This window comes from Pseudorca crassidens, chromosome 10 (genome assembly GCF_039906515.1).
Source record: "Pseudorca crassidens isolate mPseCra1 chromosome 10, mPseCra1.hap1, whole genome shotgun sequence".
Taxonomy (NCBI): domain Eukaryota; kingdom Metazoa; phylum Chordata; class Mammalia; order Artiodactyla; family Delphinidae; genus Pseudorca; species Pseudorca crassidens.
In genome coordinates this window covers 43,178,802-43,199,508 of record NC_090305.1, presented here as the reverse complement: position 1 = coordinate 43,199,508, position 20,707 = coordinate 43,178,802, and the positions used below count along the sequence as shown (strand labels likewise).

The 20,707-nt window shown below is 39.9% G+C and overlaps 1 protein-coding gene across 5 annotated transcripts in view; it reads left to right on the top strand.

Moving 5' to 3' along the window:
• HMGCLL1 (3-hydroxy-3-methylglutaryl-CoA lyase like 1) overlaps positions 1 to 20,707 on the top strand; it is a 138,464-nt gene that overhangs the window by 17,136 nt on the left and 100,621 nt on the right. Inside the window, exon 2 of one of the 5 annotated variants that reach the window (XM_067753467.1) lies at positions 13,453 to 13,568. The exons of the other annotated variants lie outside the window; for them this stretch is intronic. Coding sequence (XP_067609568.1) covers positions 13,557 to 13,568 — 12 coding nt within the window. The 5' untranslated portion in view covers positions 13,453 to 13,556. The remainder of the gene's footprint in view (positions 1 to 13,452; positions 13,569 to 20,707) is intronic. 5 annotated transcript variants of the gene reach the window in all.

Here is a 20,707-nt window from a genome sequence, read left to right as displayed (position 1 = left end):
TGTGCTAATGGGTGGGGTTGTGTTCCTGTTTTGCTAGTTGTTTCGCATAGGGTGTCCAGCACTGTAGCTTGCTCGTCATTGAGTGAAGCTGGGTGCTGGCATTGAGATGGAGATCTCTGGGAGATTTTCGCCATTTGATATTATGTGGAGATGGGAGGTCTCTTGTTGACCAGTGTCCTGAAGTTGGCTCTCCCACCTCAGAGGCACAGTACACACTCCTGGCTGCAGCACCAAGAGCCTTTCATCCACACGGCACAGAATAAAAGGGAGAAGAAGTAGAGAGAATGAATTAGTAGCAGTAGGAAGAAAGAAAGAAAGGAAGGAAGGAAGCAAGGAAGCAAGGAAGGAAGGAAGGAAGGAAGAGAGAAAGAAAGAAGAAAAGCAGGAAAGAAGGAAAGAAGGAAAGAAGGAAAGAAAGGAGGGAGGGAGGAAGGAAGGAAGGAAGGAAAAAAGAAAAAAGATAAAGTAAAATAAAATAAAATTATTAAAATTAAAAATAATTATTACAAAAAAAATTTTAAAAAAACAAAACAAAACAAAACAAAAACGGACGGATAGAACCCTAGGACAAATGGTGGAAGCAAAGCTATACTGACAAAATCTCACACAGAAGCTTACACATACACACTCACAAAAAGAGGAAAAGGGGGAAAAATCATAGATCTTGCTCTCAAAGCTCACCTCCTCAATTTGGGATGACTCGTTGTCTATTCATGTATTCCACAGATGCAGGGTACATCAAGTTGATTGTGGAGCTTTAATCCGCTGCTTCTGAGGCTGCTGGGAGAGATTTCCCTTTCTCTTCTTTGTTCTCACAGCTCCCAGGGGCTCAGCTTTGGATTTGGCCCCGCCTCTGCGTGTATGTCGCCGGAGGGCGTCTGTTCTTAGCTCAGACAGGACGGGGTTAAAAAAGTCGCTGATTCGGGGGCTCTGGCTCACTCAGGCGGTGGGGGGAGTGAGGGGCACGGAGTGCGGCGGCAGAGGCCGGTGTTGCACACAGTATTTCTTACTGCAATGTCTCTTTAGTTATTTTGGTTTCTGAAGCTGATTTTTTAGTACATTCCTCAAGGAGGGCTTCTGGAACACTCTACTGAAATACTGAGTCAGGGTCTGCTTCATTCAGTGGTAGGCCACAAGAGTCTCTTCAGAGGCTTCTCCCCAATTTCTCTGGCCACGTGTTGGTCAGGAACCAGGGGTAAGCCAGGGGTAAGCCAGGAGCTTCTTGTAGTGCAACCCCGTCTCCCTCCAGAATCAAATCGAGTCCGTCAACTCGTAGCCCCAAATGGAAGTTGATAGGTTCCTGGCCTTAACCGCCAAGCGCTGGGGTAGCTGGTGCCGCTTCAGGGAACTCTGAAGGGAAGGTCCTCAGGACAAACTGTCCTGGCAGCTGCTAGCGCCTTGCCCCAATATTCCCTGACGGGGGCTGGCTAGCCAAGAGCAGCAAGCCTCCTGCTGGCTAAGCCAAGTGCGTTACTGAGTCCAAGCTGGCTCTGCTCACCACACAACAGGCCAATGAATCGGAGACGAGGTGTTGAGGCAGGGAATAAGACTTTGTTCGGAAAGCTGGCAGACCGAGAAAATGGCAGACTACTGTCTCTGAAAAACCAACTTCAAATCTAGCTTTTCATTCACTTAGTATATCTAGGTTTTTATTAGGTTAATCCACACAGCATATGATATGCATCTTCTCATAACTCCATTTTACAGGAGAAGGAGTAGAGACGTCGAGGGGTATAATGATACCCTCAGGGTGATGCAGCTTCTCTGTTGCAGTGTGTAAGCTATGGTCTCCAGTGTTGGATTCAGCATTTGGGCTGAGTATCCCACTGATAGCACATCAAATGTCACCTTATGCTTGCAACTTTCCAATTCACGCTTTCTTGGATTTGTGAAGTAGGGAAATGCAGATGGAAGGAAACTTCAACTAGAGAAAAATGCCTTTAATATAAGTTTCACACTGTGAAATCAGCCTTTCAGAAAGTCTTTTTGGTGAACTTTATTAACAACTGATGGGGTCTAGGAAGCTTGGAAGACAAGGAGGCAGGAAACCCCAAAGAGAACATGTCTGTCAGACATCTTTCCTTCTGGGGTTTCCTTCCAGATGGATCTTGAAGGAAGTGGAGGGGCTCTCTGCCAATACTTTTGTATGTCTGTAACCCACTGGATGTGCAGAGTTTGGCATCCACTTTTTAAATTCTTTCCTCAATCTATATTTATTTCACTGTGAAATGGAAGCTGATCATAGCTGAATCTTGAAGTCAAAATATGAATCTTATTTTAGTTAGACACAATTTCTACTTTTTGAGAATTTTTACGTAGGGACCAAGGATTCTCTGATTTTTAAAATGCTATGTCACCGTTCAAACCTTGAGTTTTGCAGAAAGCTGTGGACCTGATCACACATAAAAGCTGAGGGCAATTTGGAATTCTCTTTGCCTAGATTTTAGGGGTGGGTTTAGAAGACATTTGCAGAACTGGTGGAGAAACAGATGGAGTGATTCAGAGGCTCACTCGTGAATGTCTGCTGTCACTTAGTTCCCATTCCCATATGACAAGATTTTAATATTTAATTCACTGTAATTCTGCTGAATGTATGCTCTAGAAAATGTTGAAGGGAAAACTTGAGCTAAAGGAGATGGAACAGAAGCTTGCATAAATACTTATCTCTAGAGAGCTGGATCTTTTAAATCTATTTGCTCTCCGAAGCATTATATAGATGTTGACCTTTTGATGGGAATGTCATAGTGATAACCGGTTATTATTTAGGGCAGGAGTATTATTTTAGCGTAATCGCAATAGGTTTGCAACTGGCTTATTGCATGGGACAAAGTTAAGAATATATGAGAGACATAATATTATGCTAATTGTTAATAAATATTATTAATAAGAGTTTAGGAAATTATATGATGATGATGATGATACCACAAAACATTCTTTTTTAAAAAAATTATTTTATTGAACTATTCTTTTTTTTTTACTTTTTAATAAATTTATTTATTTATTTATTTATTAACATCTTTATTGAGTATAATTGCTTTATAATGGTGTGTTAGTTTTTGCTTTACAACAAAGTGAATCAGTTATACATATACATATGTTCCCATATCTCTTCCCTCTTGCGTCTCCCTCCCTCCCACCCTCCATCTCCCACCCCTCTAGGTGGTCACAAACCACCTACCTGATCTCCCTGTGCCATGCGGCTGCTTCCCACTAGCTATCCACCCTACGTTTGGTATTTGTATGGAAACACAAAAGACCCCGAATAGCCAAAGCAATCTTGAGAACGAAAAATGGAGCTGGAGGAATCAGGCTCCCTGACTTCAGACTATACTACAAAGCTACAATAATCAAGACAGTATGGTACTGGCACAAAAACAGAAAGATAGATCAATGGAACAGGATAGAAAGCCCAGAGATAAACCCACACGCATATGGTCACCTTATCTTTGATAAAGGAGGCAAGAATATACAGTGGAGAAAAGACAGCCTATTCAGTAAGTGGTGCTGGGAAAACTTGACAGGTACATGTAAAAGTATGAAATTAGAACACTCCCTAACACCATACACAAAAATAAACTCAAAATGGATTAAAGACCTAAATGTAAGGCCAGACACTATAAAACTCTTAGGGGAAAACATAGGTATTGAACTATTTTTGATTTACAATGTTATGTTAATTTCTGCTGTACAGCAAAGAGATTCAGTTATACATATATATTTTTTTCATATTCTTTTCTGTAATGGTTTATCACAGGATATTGAATATAGTTCCCTGTGCTATATAGTAGGACCTTGTTGTTTATCCATTCTATATGTAAAAGCTTGCATCTGCTAATCCAAACCTCCCACTCCATCCCTCCCCCACTCCCCTTCCCCCTTGGCAACCACAAGTCTGTTCTCTATGCCTGTGAGTCTGTTTCTGTTTCATAGGTAGATTCATTCATGTCATATTTTAGATTCCACATGTAAGTGATATCATATGATATTTGTCTTTCTTCATCAGACTTACTTCACTTAGTATGATAACCTCTAGGTCCATCCATGTTGCTGCGAATGGCATTATTTCATTCTTTTTTATGGCCAAGTAATATTCCATTGTATATATGTGCCACATCTTCTTTATCAATTCATCCTTCAGTGGACATTTGGACAACAACCACTCTTTATCAACAAAGTTTGCTAAGGAATTTACATACTTTCCAAACTCTTATAGTCCTGCAAAGAAGGTCCTGTGATTTTCATTTTTAATATGAGGAAAGGGAATGAATAATATTTACTTCCTCCAGCCCAAATACCTGGTAGAGGCACTGGATTTGAATCTGTGTAAGGTTCCAAAGCCTGTATTTCTTCACTATATCATGTCAGTCAATTGAACAGTAGGAACTTCAGTTACAGGAAAATTATTTTGTACTCATTTGTTTAATGTGTTTTCTTTTTAACATATTAGTAAAGTTCTAGCTTAATCTATCACTGAAGTTGGTTACAAATGGCTTAGGATGATATAGCTTAGCTTTGAACTGTAGTTTATTTTGAGAGCCAGTATTTAAAGCCTCAGGTGGACAGACCTGAATAAATCACTCTTCTTCAGAGACAAGTTATTCAGATTTTTTATGATGATTCCAAAGACTTTTGTGACTTTTCATGATCTCCTCCTTTCACTCTGATCTACCAGCAGCCTTCTCTTTGTCCTGAGCTCAAGTTAATAGTTTTACAGGATATTTCTGAGACACGCATTCTTCCTTAGTTTTTTAGTAAGTAGGTCAAATGAACAAGTACCATTGTATCAAAAAGGTCAGATTTATTTAAAATGTATTGTTGCCTATATACCAAATATTGTGTATGCAGACTTCATATACATATTGAAAGTTCCTGCATAACTTCTGTCAGAAAAATCTATTTACTTTAACTGTTGAATCTTTATTCTTTTTTTTTTTTTTTGAGTGGCCATCCAAAACCATAGTGAATAGAGAAAAGGCATATTACAATGCAACAAAACCAAAAACAGAAAACAACTCAGTGACCTAACCTGTTCTGAAGTACACTTGTGAGGTTAATAAAAATTTTTATTAATAAGACATGGGTTTTTTGAAGCATAGAAAATGATAATTTTCTGTCATTTGTCAAAGCAGTTGTTCTAATGCCAAGAATGTGCCCTCAGGAGAAGGACTTCAGTATCTTCCATTTGAGAAACTCAGCCTGAGTAACTCAGGAACCAGACCCAGGCACGTTAGGACTGAACATGAGTTAGGACTGAACACTCTCACACCGCTCTTTCCTGCAGTTTTGCTATCCTTGCATTACTGCTCAGCGTTTCTCAAACCTGGGCTGAGAGTGCAGATTAGTGAGGGGTCAGGAGCTCCCATGGTCCCTTCCCCTCTCCATGGGACTGCCTCGGTTCCAGGGGGGCTCAGGCTTGGAGGCTGTACCATCCACCTCTGGGAAAGCTGCAAGTCCCTGGATAGTTGATGCCACTTTTCTTTTTCCTAAAAACAAATGTGAAAGAAGACCAGCAACTCCTTCTCAAACTTGGGAAGGAGAAGACAAAGATGATCCTTGTCATTCATTTTGTGTGAACTCCTATTTAGCTATCAATAGTTTTAATGAAGCCACATGTAAAACTTGGTATCAAATGATTTAACTAGTCAAACTACATGTAATAACCATCTTCTGTTTTCAGATTCATAGTATTGTTGGAGGTATTTTCTGTTGAACAGTAGGGACAGTAAAAAGTGAATGCTGAGAACTCTTTTATTTTTTTATTGAAGTATAGTTGATTTACAATGTTGTGTTAATTTCTGCTGTGCAGCAAAGTGATTCAGTTATACATATATATACATTCTTTTTAAATATTCTTTTCATTATGGTTTATCACAGGATATTGAATATAGTTCCCTGTGCTATACAGTAGGACTTTGTTTATCCATGTTTATCCATTTTATATATAAAAGCTTACATCTGCTAACCCCAACCTCTCACTCCATCCCTTCCCCAACCCCCTCCCCCTTGGCAACAACAAGTCTGTTCTGAGAACTCTTTTAGAGAGTTTAAAATAATTAAACTGAACTGAGACATGCTATAACATAATGATATCTTATTAATTTCCAGGAAGGAAAAGTAAGTGTGAAAAAATCGAATATGTACCTAATCATTAGTAAAATATATAAATCTCATATACCATAGAATTCACAGGAATTGAAAGTCAGAAAAACTGAACAGATTCTTATACAGTTTTGCTAGTTGTATTACTGTCGAGGCAGAGTGTAATCATATTCAGTCTAGAGGCTATGTGTTTTATTTTTTCCATTTTGGCTTTAACATCCCTGCCAGCATATATCAATATTTTCCTAGAACACTAGTTTATAATTTATTAGTTATTATTAGCTAAAAATTTGAATACTTTTCAAGTGTTGATAAATTTTAGTTGCTCTAATTTTCATGAAGGCAAAAATTTATGGCTCATGAACTTGTTCTTGTAAATATATATATATATATATATATATATATATATATATATATCAACTTGTGCATGAAAGAGACACCATCCATATCCAAACATGTCTGCAAGTGCATGGATGTAGGTCTTCAAGTATGTAGGTTTATGTCTATGAATATAAATGAGTATATATTTATTACTGTTGGGTGAATGGGAATATATCAAAGCATAAATTTTGGAGTTAGAGCACTTGGGGAAATTCTGACCTGGGGTAGTTGAGGACATTGTGTATGAGATTGATATGATAAGAGCTGAGAGGAACCCCTGAAAAGTGGGCGTGTAGGACAAGGCATTCATTAGGATAGAATCTTCCACAATGCAGCTCTGTTTGTCCTGCCTGCCTTGTAGTTGACTGCTTAGCCTGTTCTGCTGTCATCTTTGAGGGTCCTTGAGACTTCAATATATTATCTCAAATAAGTTTTCAAATGACCATTTTAAGTTATTAGATTTGTAGTATGTGACTTTGGACTCTTATTACTGCTAACCGAACCACCTAAGGTTTGAGGTCCCAGCCCCTTCCCTCCACAAGGACTAAAAGGAGACACCCTGAGGGCAGGTGGCCTGGTGGTAGGGGCAGCAGATCCTGAGGCCTTTTCTGAACAACCGTCTTTCATTCTCTCAAACTACCCAGCATTAAAATAGTTTCTGTGTGTGTATGTGTTTCTTTTAGTGATCTCTAATATACGTAGATGTTCCTGTTATTGGTATTTATAAAATACCACTGTACATTTAAAGAGGGATAAAAAATGTTTAAATGATTTGTGAACTTTGTAAAGAGATATTATAGAATTGTTTGAGAATCTGGTATTATGGTTTATAATCTCATTCGTTTTTGACTCTAGTGTATGCTGAGAAGACCAGCTTGGAATGGTCCAAGTGAGGAAAGAGAAATCATTTCCACTTAGGAATAAAATAGTGGCATTTGAAAGGAAGAAGTTAGAAAGTGCTATTCAAGGTACAGAATTCGAATGGGTATTAATATAACAATTGGAATTTTAATTTTATCAGTTTAACATATTGATAGAGGGACTTTATTGATTTTATAGTTGATGGTGATGAGCTGTTACTTAAGCATAATCATATAGATTTTTAAACAAAATTTATTGAAGTAGAATTGATTTAAAATGCATTAATTTCTGCTGTACAGCAAAGTGAATCAGTTATACACATATATACATTCTTTTTCATATTCTTTTCCACTATGGTTTATCACAGGATATTGAATATAGTTCCCTGTGCTATACAGTAGGACCTTGTTGTCCATCCATTCTATATATAATAGTTTGCATCTGCTAATCCCAAACTCCTAATCCATCCCTCCCCCACCCTTGGCAACCACAAGTCTGTTCTCTGTGTCTGTGAGTCTGTGTCTGTTTCTTAGGTAATTCATATAGTTTTTTTAAAAGTTGGCTTAAGATAGAGCAGAGGATTTCCAAATAGAAGCTGACTTTGCTTAGATGGAAGGCAGAAGGACTAATTAGTCATTGCATGTAACCTGTTTGTTAAGTATTCCTCTGAGGGGAAATTGAAAATCAGCCACTGTGGTTTATTTTTCAATAGAAATTGAAAAGAAGAACATTGATTTATTGCCTAAAGTGGCCGAGAAAGTTTGCATCCAACTTTAGCAGAACCATGCACAATTTTTTTTGTTTTGATGCTCCAGTCTGCAGATGTTAGCTGTTTTTGTGAGGAAACAATGGTGTTAGCTCTGAGTTTTCTTGGAAAGAAAGAGCTTAAAATCTTTGGAGTTCTGCATTCACAGTCTGCCCAGCCAACTGACCATGATGGAATATTCAGGAAGTCCATGGAGAGTCATTCCGCGGCAGCATCTGGAAGGAAACAATAAGTGGTTGGACAGTTTACTTTTCAGGCAAATGATTAAGAGGCGATTAAGGGAAGGTGTTAGGATGTGAGGGAGGGAAGGAGCACTGAAGGTGTATATATATAATATGGAGTGGAGGGATTATGGAAAAGACTTAACAGAATGAACCGTAGATCACAGCAGAACTTAGAAAAAGCTGGAATTGGAATTTGGACAGACCAGCTTAGAGATATCACATGAAATAGAACACGAGATTCACATAATACAGAACATACTGGGACGTGTTTTTTTGGAACAGTAAAGGACAGCGATGAAATCTCGTTATTCCGAGCCACTGGAAATCACGTCTTAGAGTTGGAAAGACATCCTGCTATTACACCTTTGCAGTCTTACTCTGATTATATTGGCCCTACTTTAAAATCCTAAGAAAGCTCTGGGTTTTGGAAGTGGAAATCAAGGCTTTAATCAAGTGAGGGGTTTTACTTTAGCAGTTTGGTGCTAACTCATTCATAATGTGTAAAGACAGCGTTGCTTTAAACTGTTTTACACAATCTCTTCTTCCTGCCCTTCCCTCTTGCCTACTCACAGTTCCCCACTCCCAACTGCAAATGAATGACTGAGTGAATAAAGGGAGGAATGAATGAGTGAATAAAGGGATGAATGAATTAGTGAATAAAGGGATGAATGAATTAGTGAATAAAGGGATGCATGAATTAGTGAAAAAAGGAATAAATGAATGAATGAATAAAATTCTCTTTTCAGTTTAGATGATATGGGATGAAAGACAGTTTATTTCTCCCCCAAAGGCTCATGTTTATCCTTAAAAACAAAATCAAGTTTCCACTGAATACAAGTTTTTCTTCTTGATACCAGATACTTGAGCATCTGGAAGAGTTAGATATTAGAGAGAAAGAGAAGGCAATGTTATGGAAGTGAGTGCCTTGCTCTACCCGCAGTCATCCCTTCCAGAAATCTCTTAAAGATCCTTTAATCTCAATGTATGGAGACTCAGCAGACATAAGACTCCATTTTTACTCAAGGCTCAAAATCTAAGAGATGGGTTTCATTAGCTAGGATGTGTAAACACTGCAACACACAACTCCACATTTTCTGTGCCTCAAAATCATCACAGGTAATTTCTTGCTCAAGTCCAGGTTGAGTGATTTGGCCATCAGTGAGCCAAAGTCTTTCTTTTTGTGGCACTGCCCTGCTCTATGCCATTTAGAGGAGGGGGAGAGAGACCAGGGGAAAGACATATCTACTTCTTACCACTTCTGGAGTGAAGTGACACACTTTGCTTTGCCCCATTGTCCAGAACTCACTCAAATGATTCCACCGGATGTGAGTGTGTGCATGGTAGTCTCTACCAGAGAGACTTAACCTTCCTGTCACAGCTCTAGGCAGGCTCTTTTTCCGGGTGATAAGAAAGTGTAAATCTAATTGGGCACTTTCAAGGACAAACTAACTGGGCAGATTAAAGAGAGAGCTGAATGTATAGTATTTGCTTCTCAATAAAACTTTGGAACAAAAAGTCCCATTGAATTCCACTTAAATACTTCTCTGGCTTCTCCTCCTGTCCAGTCCTGGTGAGTATCAGGCTCTTTAGACTGGCATTCCCTGAGGACAGTCATTTCATCAGGTGGCCCTGAGAAGTCAAAACCTAAGGCAGCTCAGACTGCTGAAGTGTGTCTTAGTGTTGGTTCCACTGGTAGGTGAAAGAGATGGGAATGCCAACCTGCCCAACATTTGTTCAGGGCTACCTCCACCTGTAGCCCTGATAGATAGATAACCAGGATCATAGTCCTGCCAGATTAAGTACCAGGTCAGGCGAATTCTGATGAGATTTGGGAAGGAGCAGCGGTTTGGATAACTCTGAGGATGGTGGACTTATTGAGGGATAGAAAGAACATTTTTAAAAAGAGTCAAGAAGCAGCTCTGGAGGAAGAAAGGCTGAGAACAGGGCTCCTTTTTCACATTGCCTGGAGCTTACCCTCATTTCCAGAGAAATGCTCTATAGAAGCAGAGTCTGGAAAAGGCTTAGTTTCTGGGGGGTGTCCACGTATTGAGATATAGGGGTTCTGGGAGGGGTGGCTTTGCTTATTTGTGGTTGTTCTTTGTCATTGTAGTCACATGTAGTCACATGAGAATTATATGCCGTGGGGGATAGGAAGCTTGATCTTTACTGTGAAAGCTGTGCATTCTGGTGTGTTGAGGAGGGATGTGGAATATATTAAGCCTGTATTTCTTCCAAGTAAATTTACAGGGGTAATTTAAGTGAGATGATCACATAATATGGTCCAAACACAGGCATATTAAATAGTATTAATTATCCTCGGACATCAGGTGTAAATCAAGACCTCCTCAAATTAAAAGGGCTGTATGGCCACCTTACTTTTATTTATTAATTTAATTTAATTTAATTTAATTTTAATTTTGGCTGTGTTGGGTCTTCGCTGCTGAGTGCGGGCTTTCTCTAGTTGCAGCGAGTGGGAGTTACTCTTTGTTGTGGTGTGGGTGCTTCTCACTGGGGTGGCTTCTCTTTTTGCAGAGCATGGGCTCTAGGCGCATGGGCTTCAGTAGTTGTGGTGCAAAGGTTCAGTAGTTATGGCTGGCAGGCTTTAGAGCACAGGCTCAGTAGTTGTGGTGCATGGGCTTAGTTGCTCCATGGCATGAGGGATCTTCCCCCGGACCAGAGATCGAACCCGTTTCCCCTGCATTGGCAGGCGGATTCTTAACCACTGCGCCACCACGGAAGTCCCGAGGTCACCTTACTTTTAAGACAGTGATAATGCATTTATCTAACAATCACCCTTTTGAGTATTTAACAGCCCTCACTTTAAGAAAATTTCATGTTCATTCCCAACCTATGGTTTCAATTAATTCCTGTGCTAAATAAAAAGCAACAGAAACACTAGTCTTTGTAGGGTAACACTTTACATAGTAAGTTAGAAAATTGCCCGTTAGTTTTTATACTCCCAGTGCTTTTCATCCTCTCTCACCCTTTCTGTAAGCTGCTATTTTAATTGCTTTGCAGACCTTTTCTTAGTTCTCTGTCTCTTTAAATGAGGACCAACCAAATCCTGGGTGAGGCAGGGGTATTTAGACTGACCCCGATAGGTTACACTTTTATCTAAGTGTCCTGTTGTTCACTTGTTCAGCTTGAGAATAGAAGGTTGTGGAATGAATTAGGCACAGTCTTCAAGGATATGAAGCACTGTTAAGTACAGTATGGAGACCAGCTGTACTGTATTCAGGCAACATAATTTATTGAGTAACACCCTACACCCCCAGTATACAGAGAACATTTAAGCAGGGCAAGATTTTGGCTTACAGGGAATGAACACACACACAAACAATGTGATTTAGGAAGGATCAGTAATTCAAACCACCCCTCACCAGCCAGCTCACAACCCCAACATGAGAGCCACTTCTGGGGTTCGAGATAAAGCATCTCTAGATGAAATTGACCACCTGGAAAGGAAGGCGTGTGTAATAAAGCCATTAGCGAACCCATCAGCTGGGCTCAGAGCCCTCTCGGGAAGCACAACGTAACGTTTTAATCTGTGTTGGGGCCGGGAGGGGTCAGTGTGTTAGCAAGTGCAGCCCTCGGTGGGAGAGAAGCCATCTCGAAATCCCCAAATGCAGAGCTGGGGATGCTGATGACAAATACTGTCCTGGAGGATGGAGATGCCCCAGGCAACCTGGCATGTGACTTTGTTGCTGGGGGCTGGCCTGGGATTAGCTGTCATAGGAAGAGTGACACAAGTACGTGTGTGCCCTGGCTCTGGAGAGCATCCCCTAAAGTGGGAAAAAGATTCAACACAGCCATATGGTACTTTCAAGCTTAGTAAATGGAAAAAAAAATGCATCTTTATATAAGACTATTTGGTATCAATTAGTAGATGCAGGTGAACTCTCAATTTTGGATGCTAAGGAGTAAAACAGAACAAAATATTGGTGTTGTTAGGATGATTGAATTTAACTATGTAAAACGTGAGAAAGTTTCTTGTAGGAAAATATTTAGTAGTATTCTGGGGGAAGTTAGAAAGGAGTTTCATGGAGAAGCAGATTTTTGAATATATTTAACAATTTTCTTTTTCTTATATTTTGGACTCTGGATTTTCCTCTTGTAAGTATTCTGACTTTATCTGAATTTTACGTTGTCAAACGTCCAGGGAGAATCAGGTATAAGGTTCTCACCTGTCCTGCCCAGCCCAGTAAGACTGAGTTTGTCACGGTGAAAAGTTCTTGAACCCTCAGGGTCTCCTCTTCCGTCTCTACCCAAACCATCCTAATCCACGCTGCCGTCATCTCTCACCTGGGTTATTGCTGTAACCTAATTTTTGCTCTCCTTGTTTCCACTCTGGCCTCCTTTAGCCTATTCTCATTACGGCAGCCAGAAGAAGCCCAGTACAATGTCCCTTAGATCATTCCTCTCCTCCAAAGCCCTCCAGTCCTTTTCCATCAGCCTGTGACTGAGTCTTTATCTGGGCCTTCTCTGTACTTCTGGTCCCTTTATCTTTTTATTTTACTCCTTGCTTACTCTTCTTCCAGGCCTTCCAAGAACAGTTAATACATGAGATGCACTTCCCATGATCAGTTCAGTGAACATTGCACTGGCTGTTAGAAGGCTCTTTCCCAGGATATCTGTAGAGCTTTGCACCTATCCCCATCACCCACCTCCTTCCACCTTTTCTCAAAGCACACCTTTTTATGGAAAATTGCAGCATGGCTCCTGTCCCCCAAATTCCTCTTCCCTTTTTGCCTTGGTTTCTTTATAATACTTATCACTATATATTTTCCTTTTTACTTTATTTAATTTTAATTAAATTTTTTAAATTTAAGTTTTATTTTATATTGGAGTATGGTTGATTTACAATGTTGTGTTAGTTTCAGGTGTACAGCAAAGTGGTTCAGTTATACATATACATATATGCATGCTTTTTCAGATTCTTTTCCCATGTAGGTTATTACAAAATATCAAGTAGATTTCCCTGTGCTATACTCTAAGTCCTTGTTGGTTATCTATTTTATATATAGTAGTGTGTATATGTTAATTCCAAACTCCTAATTTATCCCTCCCCAGACCTTTACTCTGTCTTCTTCTTTTTTTTTTTTTTTTGGCCGCAATCTGTAGGCTCCATGAAGGGTGTTTTGTCTGCTCTGTTCACTGCTATATTATAGAGCTCATCAAATGAATGGACAAAAGAAAGTTCAGCTCATCATTACTCCCAGAATTCCATGGGACCTTTAGTAAGTGGATACTGATAACTATGATCACAGCTCTTCCCCTTCCAATTTAGAGAACCTCCCAGAGATTTGGCACACTGGTAGGTATTTGGACCCTCAGGGTCAAGACACTTTTTTTTTTTTTTTTTTGCGGTACACGGGCCTCTCACTGTTGTGGCCTCTCCCGTTGCAGAGCACAGGCTCCGGACGCACAGCCTCAGCAGCCATGGCTCACGGGCCCAGCCGCTCCGCGGCATGTGGGATCTTCCCGGACCGGGGCACGAACCCGTGTCTCCTGCATCGGCAGGCAGACTCTCAACCACTGCGCCACCAGGGAAGCCCAGGGGTCAAGACTCTTGATATATTATCTTAATATATCAGAGTCAGTAATGCCAATGGAGACTTTCTACTCTACCCCACCCTGCCCTGAGGGAGACTGTTCAGCAGAAATATGGATATTCCTTTAAATCACAGGATATTTTGTACTTTAGAAAAGCAGTGGTCCAGGTGTTTGACCCACTGTTCTTTGGTCGAAGCTTCCTCACCCCATGCAACTCCCTTTCCAAGTGTTTTTTTTTTTCATCTTTATTGGAGTACAATTGCTTTACAATGGTGTGTTAGTTTCTGCTTTATAACAAAGTGAATCAGTTATACATATACATATGTTCCCATATCTCTTCCCTCTTGCGTCTGCCTCCCTCCGACGCTCCCTATCCCACCCCTCCAGGTGGTCACAGAGCACCCAGCTGATCTCCCTGTGCTATGCAGCTGCTTCCCACTAGCTATCTACTTTACATTTTGTAGTGTATATGTGTCCATGTCACTCTCTCACTTTGTCACAGCTTACCCTTCCCACTCCCCATATCCTCAAGTCCATTCTCTAGTAGATCTGTGTCTTTATTCCGGTCTTACCCCTAGGTTCTTCATGACATTCTTTTTTCTTAGATTCCATATATATATGTTAGCATACGGTATTTGTCTTTCTCTTTCTGACTTACTTCACTCTGTATGACAGACTCTAGGTCCATCCACCTCACTACAAATAACTCAATTTCGTTTCTTTTTATGGCTGAGTAATATTCCATTGTATATATGTGCCACATCTTCTTTATCCATTCATCTGAAGATGGACACTTAGGTTGCTTCCATCACCTGGCTATTGTAAATAGAGCTGCAATGAACATTTTGGTACATGACTCTTTTGGAATTATGGTTTTCTCAGGGTATATGCCCAGTAGTGGGATTGCTGGGTCATATGGTAGTTCTATTTGTAGTTTTTTAAGGAACCTCCATACTGTTCTCCATAGTGGCTGAACCAATTCACATTCCCAACAGCAGTGCAAGAGTGTTCCCTTTTCTCCACACCCTCTCCAGCATTTATTGTTTCTAGATTTTTTGATGATGGCCATTCTGACTGGTGTGAGATGATATCTCATTGTAGTTTTGATTTGCATTTTTCTAATGATTAATGATGTTGAGCATTCTTTCATGTGTTTGTTGGCAATCTGTATATCTTCTTTGGAGAAATGTCTATTTAGGTCTTCTGCGCATTTTTGGATTGTGTTGTTTGTTTTTTTGTTATTGAGCTGCATGAGGTGCTTGTAAATTTTGGGGATTAATCCTTTGTCAGTTGCTTCATTTGCAAATATTTTCTCCCATTCTGAGAGTTGTCTTTTCTTCTTGTTTATGGTTTCCTTTGCTGTGCAAAAGCTTTGAAGTTTCATTAGGTCCCATTTGTTTATTTTTGTTTTTATTTCCATTCCTCTAGGAGGTGGGTCAAAAAGGATCTTGCTGTGATTTATGTCATAGAGTGTTCTGCCTATGTTTTCCTCTAAGAGTTTGATACTGTCTGGCCTTATATTTAGGTCTTTAATCCATTTTGAGTTTATTTTTGTGTATGGTGTTAGGGAGTGTTCTAATCTCATACTTTTACATGTACCTGTCAAGTTTTCCCAGCACCACTTATTGAAGAAGCTGTCCTTTCTCCACTGTACATTCCTGCATCCTTTATCAAAGATAAGGTGACCATATGTGCGTGGGTTTATCTCTGGGCTTTCTATCCTGTTCCATTGATCTATCTTTCTGTTTTTGTGCCAGTACCATACTATGTTGATTACTGTAGCTTTGTAGTATAGTCTGAAGTCAGGGAGCCTGATTCCTCCAGCTCCGTTTTTTGTTCTAAAGATTGCTTTGGCTGTTCGGGGTCTTATGTGTTTCAATACAAATTGTTAATTTTTTTGTTGTATTTCTGAGAAAAATGCCAGTGGTAGTTTGATAGGAATTGCATTGAATCTGTAGATTGCTTTGGGTAGTAGAGCCATTTTCACAATACTGATTCTTCCAATCCAAGAACATGGTATATCTCTCCATCTATTTGTATCATTTTTAATTTCTTTCATCAGTGTCTTATAATTTTCTGCATACAGGTCTTTTGTCTCCTTAGGTAGGTTTATTCCTAGATATTTTATTCTTTTTGTTGCAGTGGGAAATGGGAGTGTTTTCTTGATTTCACTTTCAGATTTTTCATCATTAGTGTATAGGAATGCCAGAGATTTCTGTGCATTAATTTTGTATGCTGCTACTTTACCAAATTCATTGATTAGCTCTAATAGTTTTCTGGTAGCATCTTTAGGATTCTCTACATATAGCATCATGTCATCTGCAAACAGTGACAGCTTTACTTCTTCTTTTCCGATTTGGATTCCTTTTATTTCCTTTTCTTCTCTGATTGCTGTGGCTAAAACTTCCAAAACTATGTTGAATAAGAGTGGTGAGAGTGGGCAACCTTGTCTTGTTCCTGATCTTCGTGGAAATGATTTCAGTTTTTCACCATTGTTGACGATGTTGGCTATGGGTTTGTCATATATGGCCTCTATTATGTTGAGGCAAGTTCCCTCTGTACCTACTTTCTGGAGGGTTTTTATCATAAATGGGTGTTGAATTTCGTCAAAAGCTTTCTCTGCATCTATTGAGATGATCATATGGTTTTTCTCGTTCAATTTTTTAATATGGTATATCACGTTGATTGATTTGCGTATATTGAAGAATCCTTGCATTCCTGGAATAAACCGCACTTGATCGTGGTGTATGATTCTTTTAATGTGCTGTTGGGTTCTGTTTGCTAGTATTTTGTTGAGGATTTTTGCATCTATGTTCATCAGTGATATTGGCCTGTAGTTTTCTTTGTGACATCCTTGTCTGGTTTTGGTATCAGGGTGATGGTGGCCTCGTAGAATGAGTTTGGGAGTGTTCCTCCCTCTGCTATATTTTGGAAGAGTTTGCGAAGGATAGGTGTTAACTCTTCTCTAAATGCTTGATATCCAAGTGTTTTTGAAGGCTTCCTTTGCACAGTTTGAGTGCAAATAGTGATTCTAGTTGTCTTCCTCAGAGTTTCTGGGAGCACTATGGATAGTGGATTTTTGTTAGTTTCTAAAGCTGTAATATAACTTATGTGAACTCTGGTTGGATGAATCATACCTGTTTATTTATTCCACAAGTGTTCACTGAACATGGTGTGTATGCCAGGTGTTCTAATGACTGGGATACAGCAGTGAACCCTCAAGGGGCTGCTTGTCTAATAGGAAGAGTTAGAACGTAGACAGTAGACAAATGAACAGATACGTGTACAACATGCTAGGTGGTGTTGAATGCTAGAATCATTATAAAGATTAAGGGTGAGAAAGTGGAGAGGAGTGTTGTTGTTGTGAATTTTTTTTCATATTATATTATGTAGACTTTTTCAGAGACCAGATGCTTGAAGGAAATGAGCCACAGAGACATACAGGGGAAGAACAGTCCAGTGGGGGTGGTGTAAAATGCCAAGGAGTTCAAGGGGCAGCAATGAATTCAGTGTGGCCAGAGCTGGGGTGTAGGAGGGGTGGGCCAGGAGCTCAGGAAAGGGGTTCTGTGCAATGTCATGGAGGTAAGGATGGGATTTTTCTTTAATGGAAATGGGAAGTCATGGAGGGTACTGAACCAGAGGAGTGATGTGATTGGATTTCTGTTTTAAAAGAATGAGCCTTGGAGAGTGGGTGTCAAGAATACAGACAGACATAGAACCAACTCTCCACCATCCCACCCCTCCTTTCTTTGTCCTGGAATAAGAAACTAAGATCCAATTTGCTTGTTACCCCCTCAGATACTTTTTAGGCATCAGTCTACCACATAGAAGAATGTCCATTTTGTTATTTGGATCGTTCTATGTGCTTTGGGGATAGCTCATGTGTTACCACCCACTCTGGTGACAATCCTGTGTTTTCTACATCGATTAAATCTCTGCAGGTCCATCTGCTACCAAAAGAAAAAAAAAAGTGGGAGGAGCAGACAGACCACCTATAAATCTCTCCCAGTCATTCAGGGGAGAAGTGATTATTTTGAAGATAGAACATGGTTTGCTTGTTGATCTGATAAAGGGTATAAGAAGAAGAGGGGCGTCCAGGATGAGTCCATGTGTAGGCTGGCATTAGGGATTATCTTAGTCTGTTGGAACAACTATCATAGAACACCATAGACTGGGAAGCTTGTAAACCACAGGAATTTATCTCTTCTAGTTCTAGATTCTGGAAGTCCAAGATCAAGGTGCTGGCAGATTTGGTGTCTGGTGAGGTCCTGCTTTCTAGTTGGTAGACAGTTGTCTTTGCACTGAGTCCTCACATGGCACAAGTAGAGCAGGAGCTCTCCAGGATCTCTTTTATAAGACCACTAATCCTAGTCATGGAGATTCCAACTCTCATGACCCAATCACCTCCCCAAGGCTCTGCTTCCACCTGCTATCTCATTGGTGATTCGGTTTCAACATATGAATTTGCGGGGGTGGGTGGGGGAAACAAAAACATCCAGGCTATAGCAGCAGTTTAGAAGAAAAGATAGGCTATCTACTGAGATGGGGAAGCCTGCAGGGGAACAGGTTGCAGGAGAATTAACTTTAGTCTTAGGTTTCGACATAAGTATTCTTGGACTTGAACAAGTAGGGCCCCTGCCTGGGCTCCATGCCTCCCTTGGCATAACTTTTACAAAACTGTCTAAAGTCCCACTCCACTGCTTTAGTTTTTCACAGTTTATTTCATATTTTGAATGTCCCAAATGGTATGGTTTCTGAAAATTCTGACAGATTTTGAGGTCAAGAAGCTTTTCCATTCCATTAGCTTTAGTGACATTTAGAGTAATCAGTGTCCTCCAAGAATAATGACAAAATGAGTAATTGAGTTACTTTAAGGCATTGTGAAGTCTCTTTTACACAAGGGTGTGGGTCCACTTAAACCTTGTGCTGTGGTATGAATGTCTAACCATCCATCTGTCAGCCCTGATTGCACAAAAAGATCTACATTAAAAAAAATGTAGATCTCCTATACCCCCAAACTACTCTTTGAAGTTGAAATGAAGCTCCCTGGGGTGAAAGAAAAAATTAAAATCTAGCTTGTGAAGAGGATAGAGGGTTTTTGGGGTACTCTTGCCTCTGAGGATGTGATGCCAATCAGAAGTATTCATGTATTTAATTTGCCTTTTAAATTTGTATTTTTTCCATAAAAACATTTCCAACAAGTAAATAGCTGTGACCGCCATGCTCGTTTATGGCATCATGCTGCCAGGTTTTGAATATGAACACTTATTTACCCTCATGATGAAGTGAGTGCCCCTCTGTTGCCTCTTAAAGGTTCAAACTGAGATTGACATTGCCAAGTGGAACAGGATGGGTGGAGCTGGTGGTGTCCACACTGGAGGTGGAGAAAATTGTTGGCGGGCTCCAGAATGGGATAATGTCTCCAAAGTGTTTGGAGCTCCTTGCTGCAAAGACCTTGAGTAATTTCCATGTATTATTCGGGTTGTATAAGGTAATCTGCTCTGCTATCAACCATGAATCCTTTCATTGCACATTTTAAGCAAAGTAGGTCCATTTTAAAATGCTAAATGGAATAATTTTAAGCTATCCTATCTTTCAAAATATTAGAAGTACTTTCTCTGTCTTCAAATTAGCCTTAAGAAAGGCAAAAGATAAACATGGATCGGGTGTTAACCCCTCACCAAGCACTGTGGGAAATGCTTTACATTCACACCCTCATTTAATTTTCACAGAACAAAGGGCCAAGTGCCATTTGGCTCAGAGGAGAGTCAACTTCCCACTTTAAACAGAGGAGAATGAGGACAAGTAATTCAGTGATTTTCTCAGGTCTGAGCATCAGGACAAGGTGGAGCCAGGTGGTTTTTCTCCAGGATTTTTTCGCCACCACTCTGGCTGGCTTACTACACCTTCATTTTTAAGGGACTTCTGAGATTTGCTTCAGTAGTGGTGTTAGAAACAAAGCTACTAGAGTAAGTAAGGCTTTATTTTAGAAATGTCTTTACTAGAGTAACACTTTTTAAATTTGATCTCCATCTCAAAATGAACTTTCTTTTCTTTGACCAAGTTCTGGCATAGGATCTTGCATATGTTAAGTGTCCAATCAAAATTAAGTGAGTGAATCAATGAACAAAAAATGATTGCCTGTACCTCTGATGAGTCTAATGGCTATTACAGGTACAGCACTAAGCTTGGCTTTGCCACAACTCTTTATAGCTATTATGATCTCCATTTCATAGAGGAGTGAAGGAAGTACATAGTGGTGAGAAGAACATTTCCATCACACCAGGGATGGCAAATAGATTTTTGTCTTGGGTGCTGGGTTCAATCATTGATAATAGTGGATGTCTGGAGCTAGATAGTGGTCCCTACCTGGGCAGTAGTATCTAACTGATGGTATGTACCTGGATCGGAGATACTGCGGGAGGTGGCTATACTGCAAAGCCAGGAGCCCGTACCAGGACCCATTGTGAGAAACTGCCATGTTTGATATACTCTTTTCCACTCTGAGTCTGAAATGGAGGAGTGGTCATATTCAGTCCTGACATTTTTGGCTAATACAATGTTCTATGGAGGTGGGTTTTCTATGGTATTCATCAGGCTGTTTGATGCTTTGACTTCTGTATTGAGTATTGCAGTCATTTTTATTTTGTTTTGTTTGCTTTTGGATGCCTGCAGTAAAAAACAACCCCAAAGACCCCTGAATTACTTTTACAATTTCTTAATGCACACTGAGTAGCCTTTCATACTGTTAGAATTTTGATTAACTCTTCATTGATGTCGTGGAATGGTGTGATGTTCTGCAGAATGTCCAGATAGTTTAGAC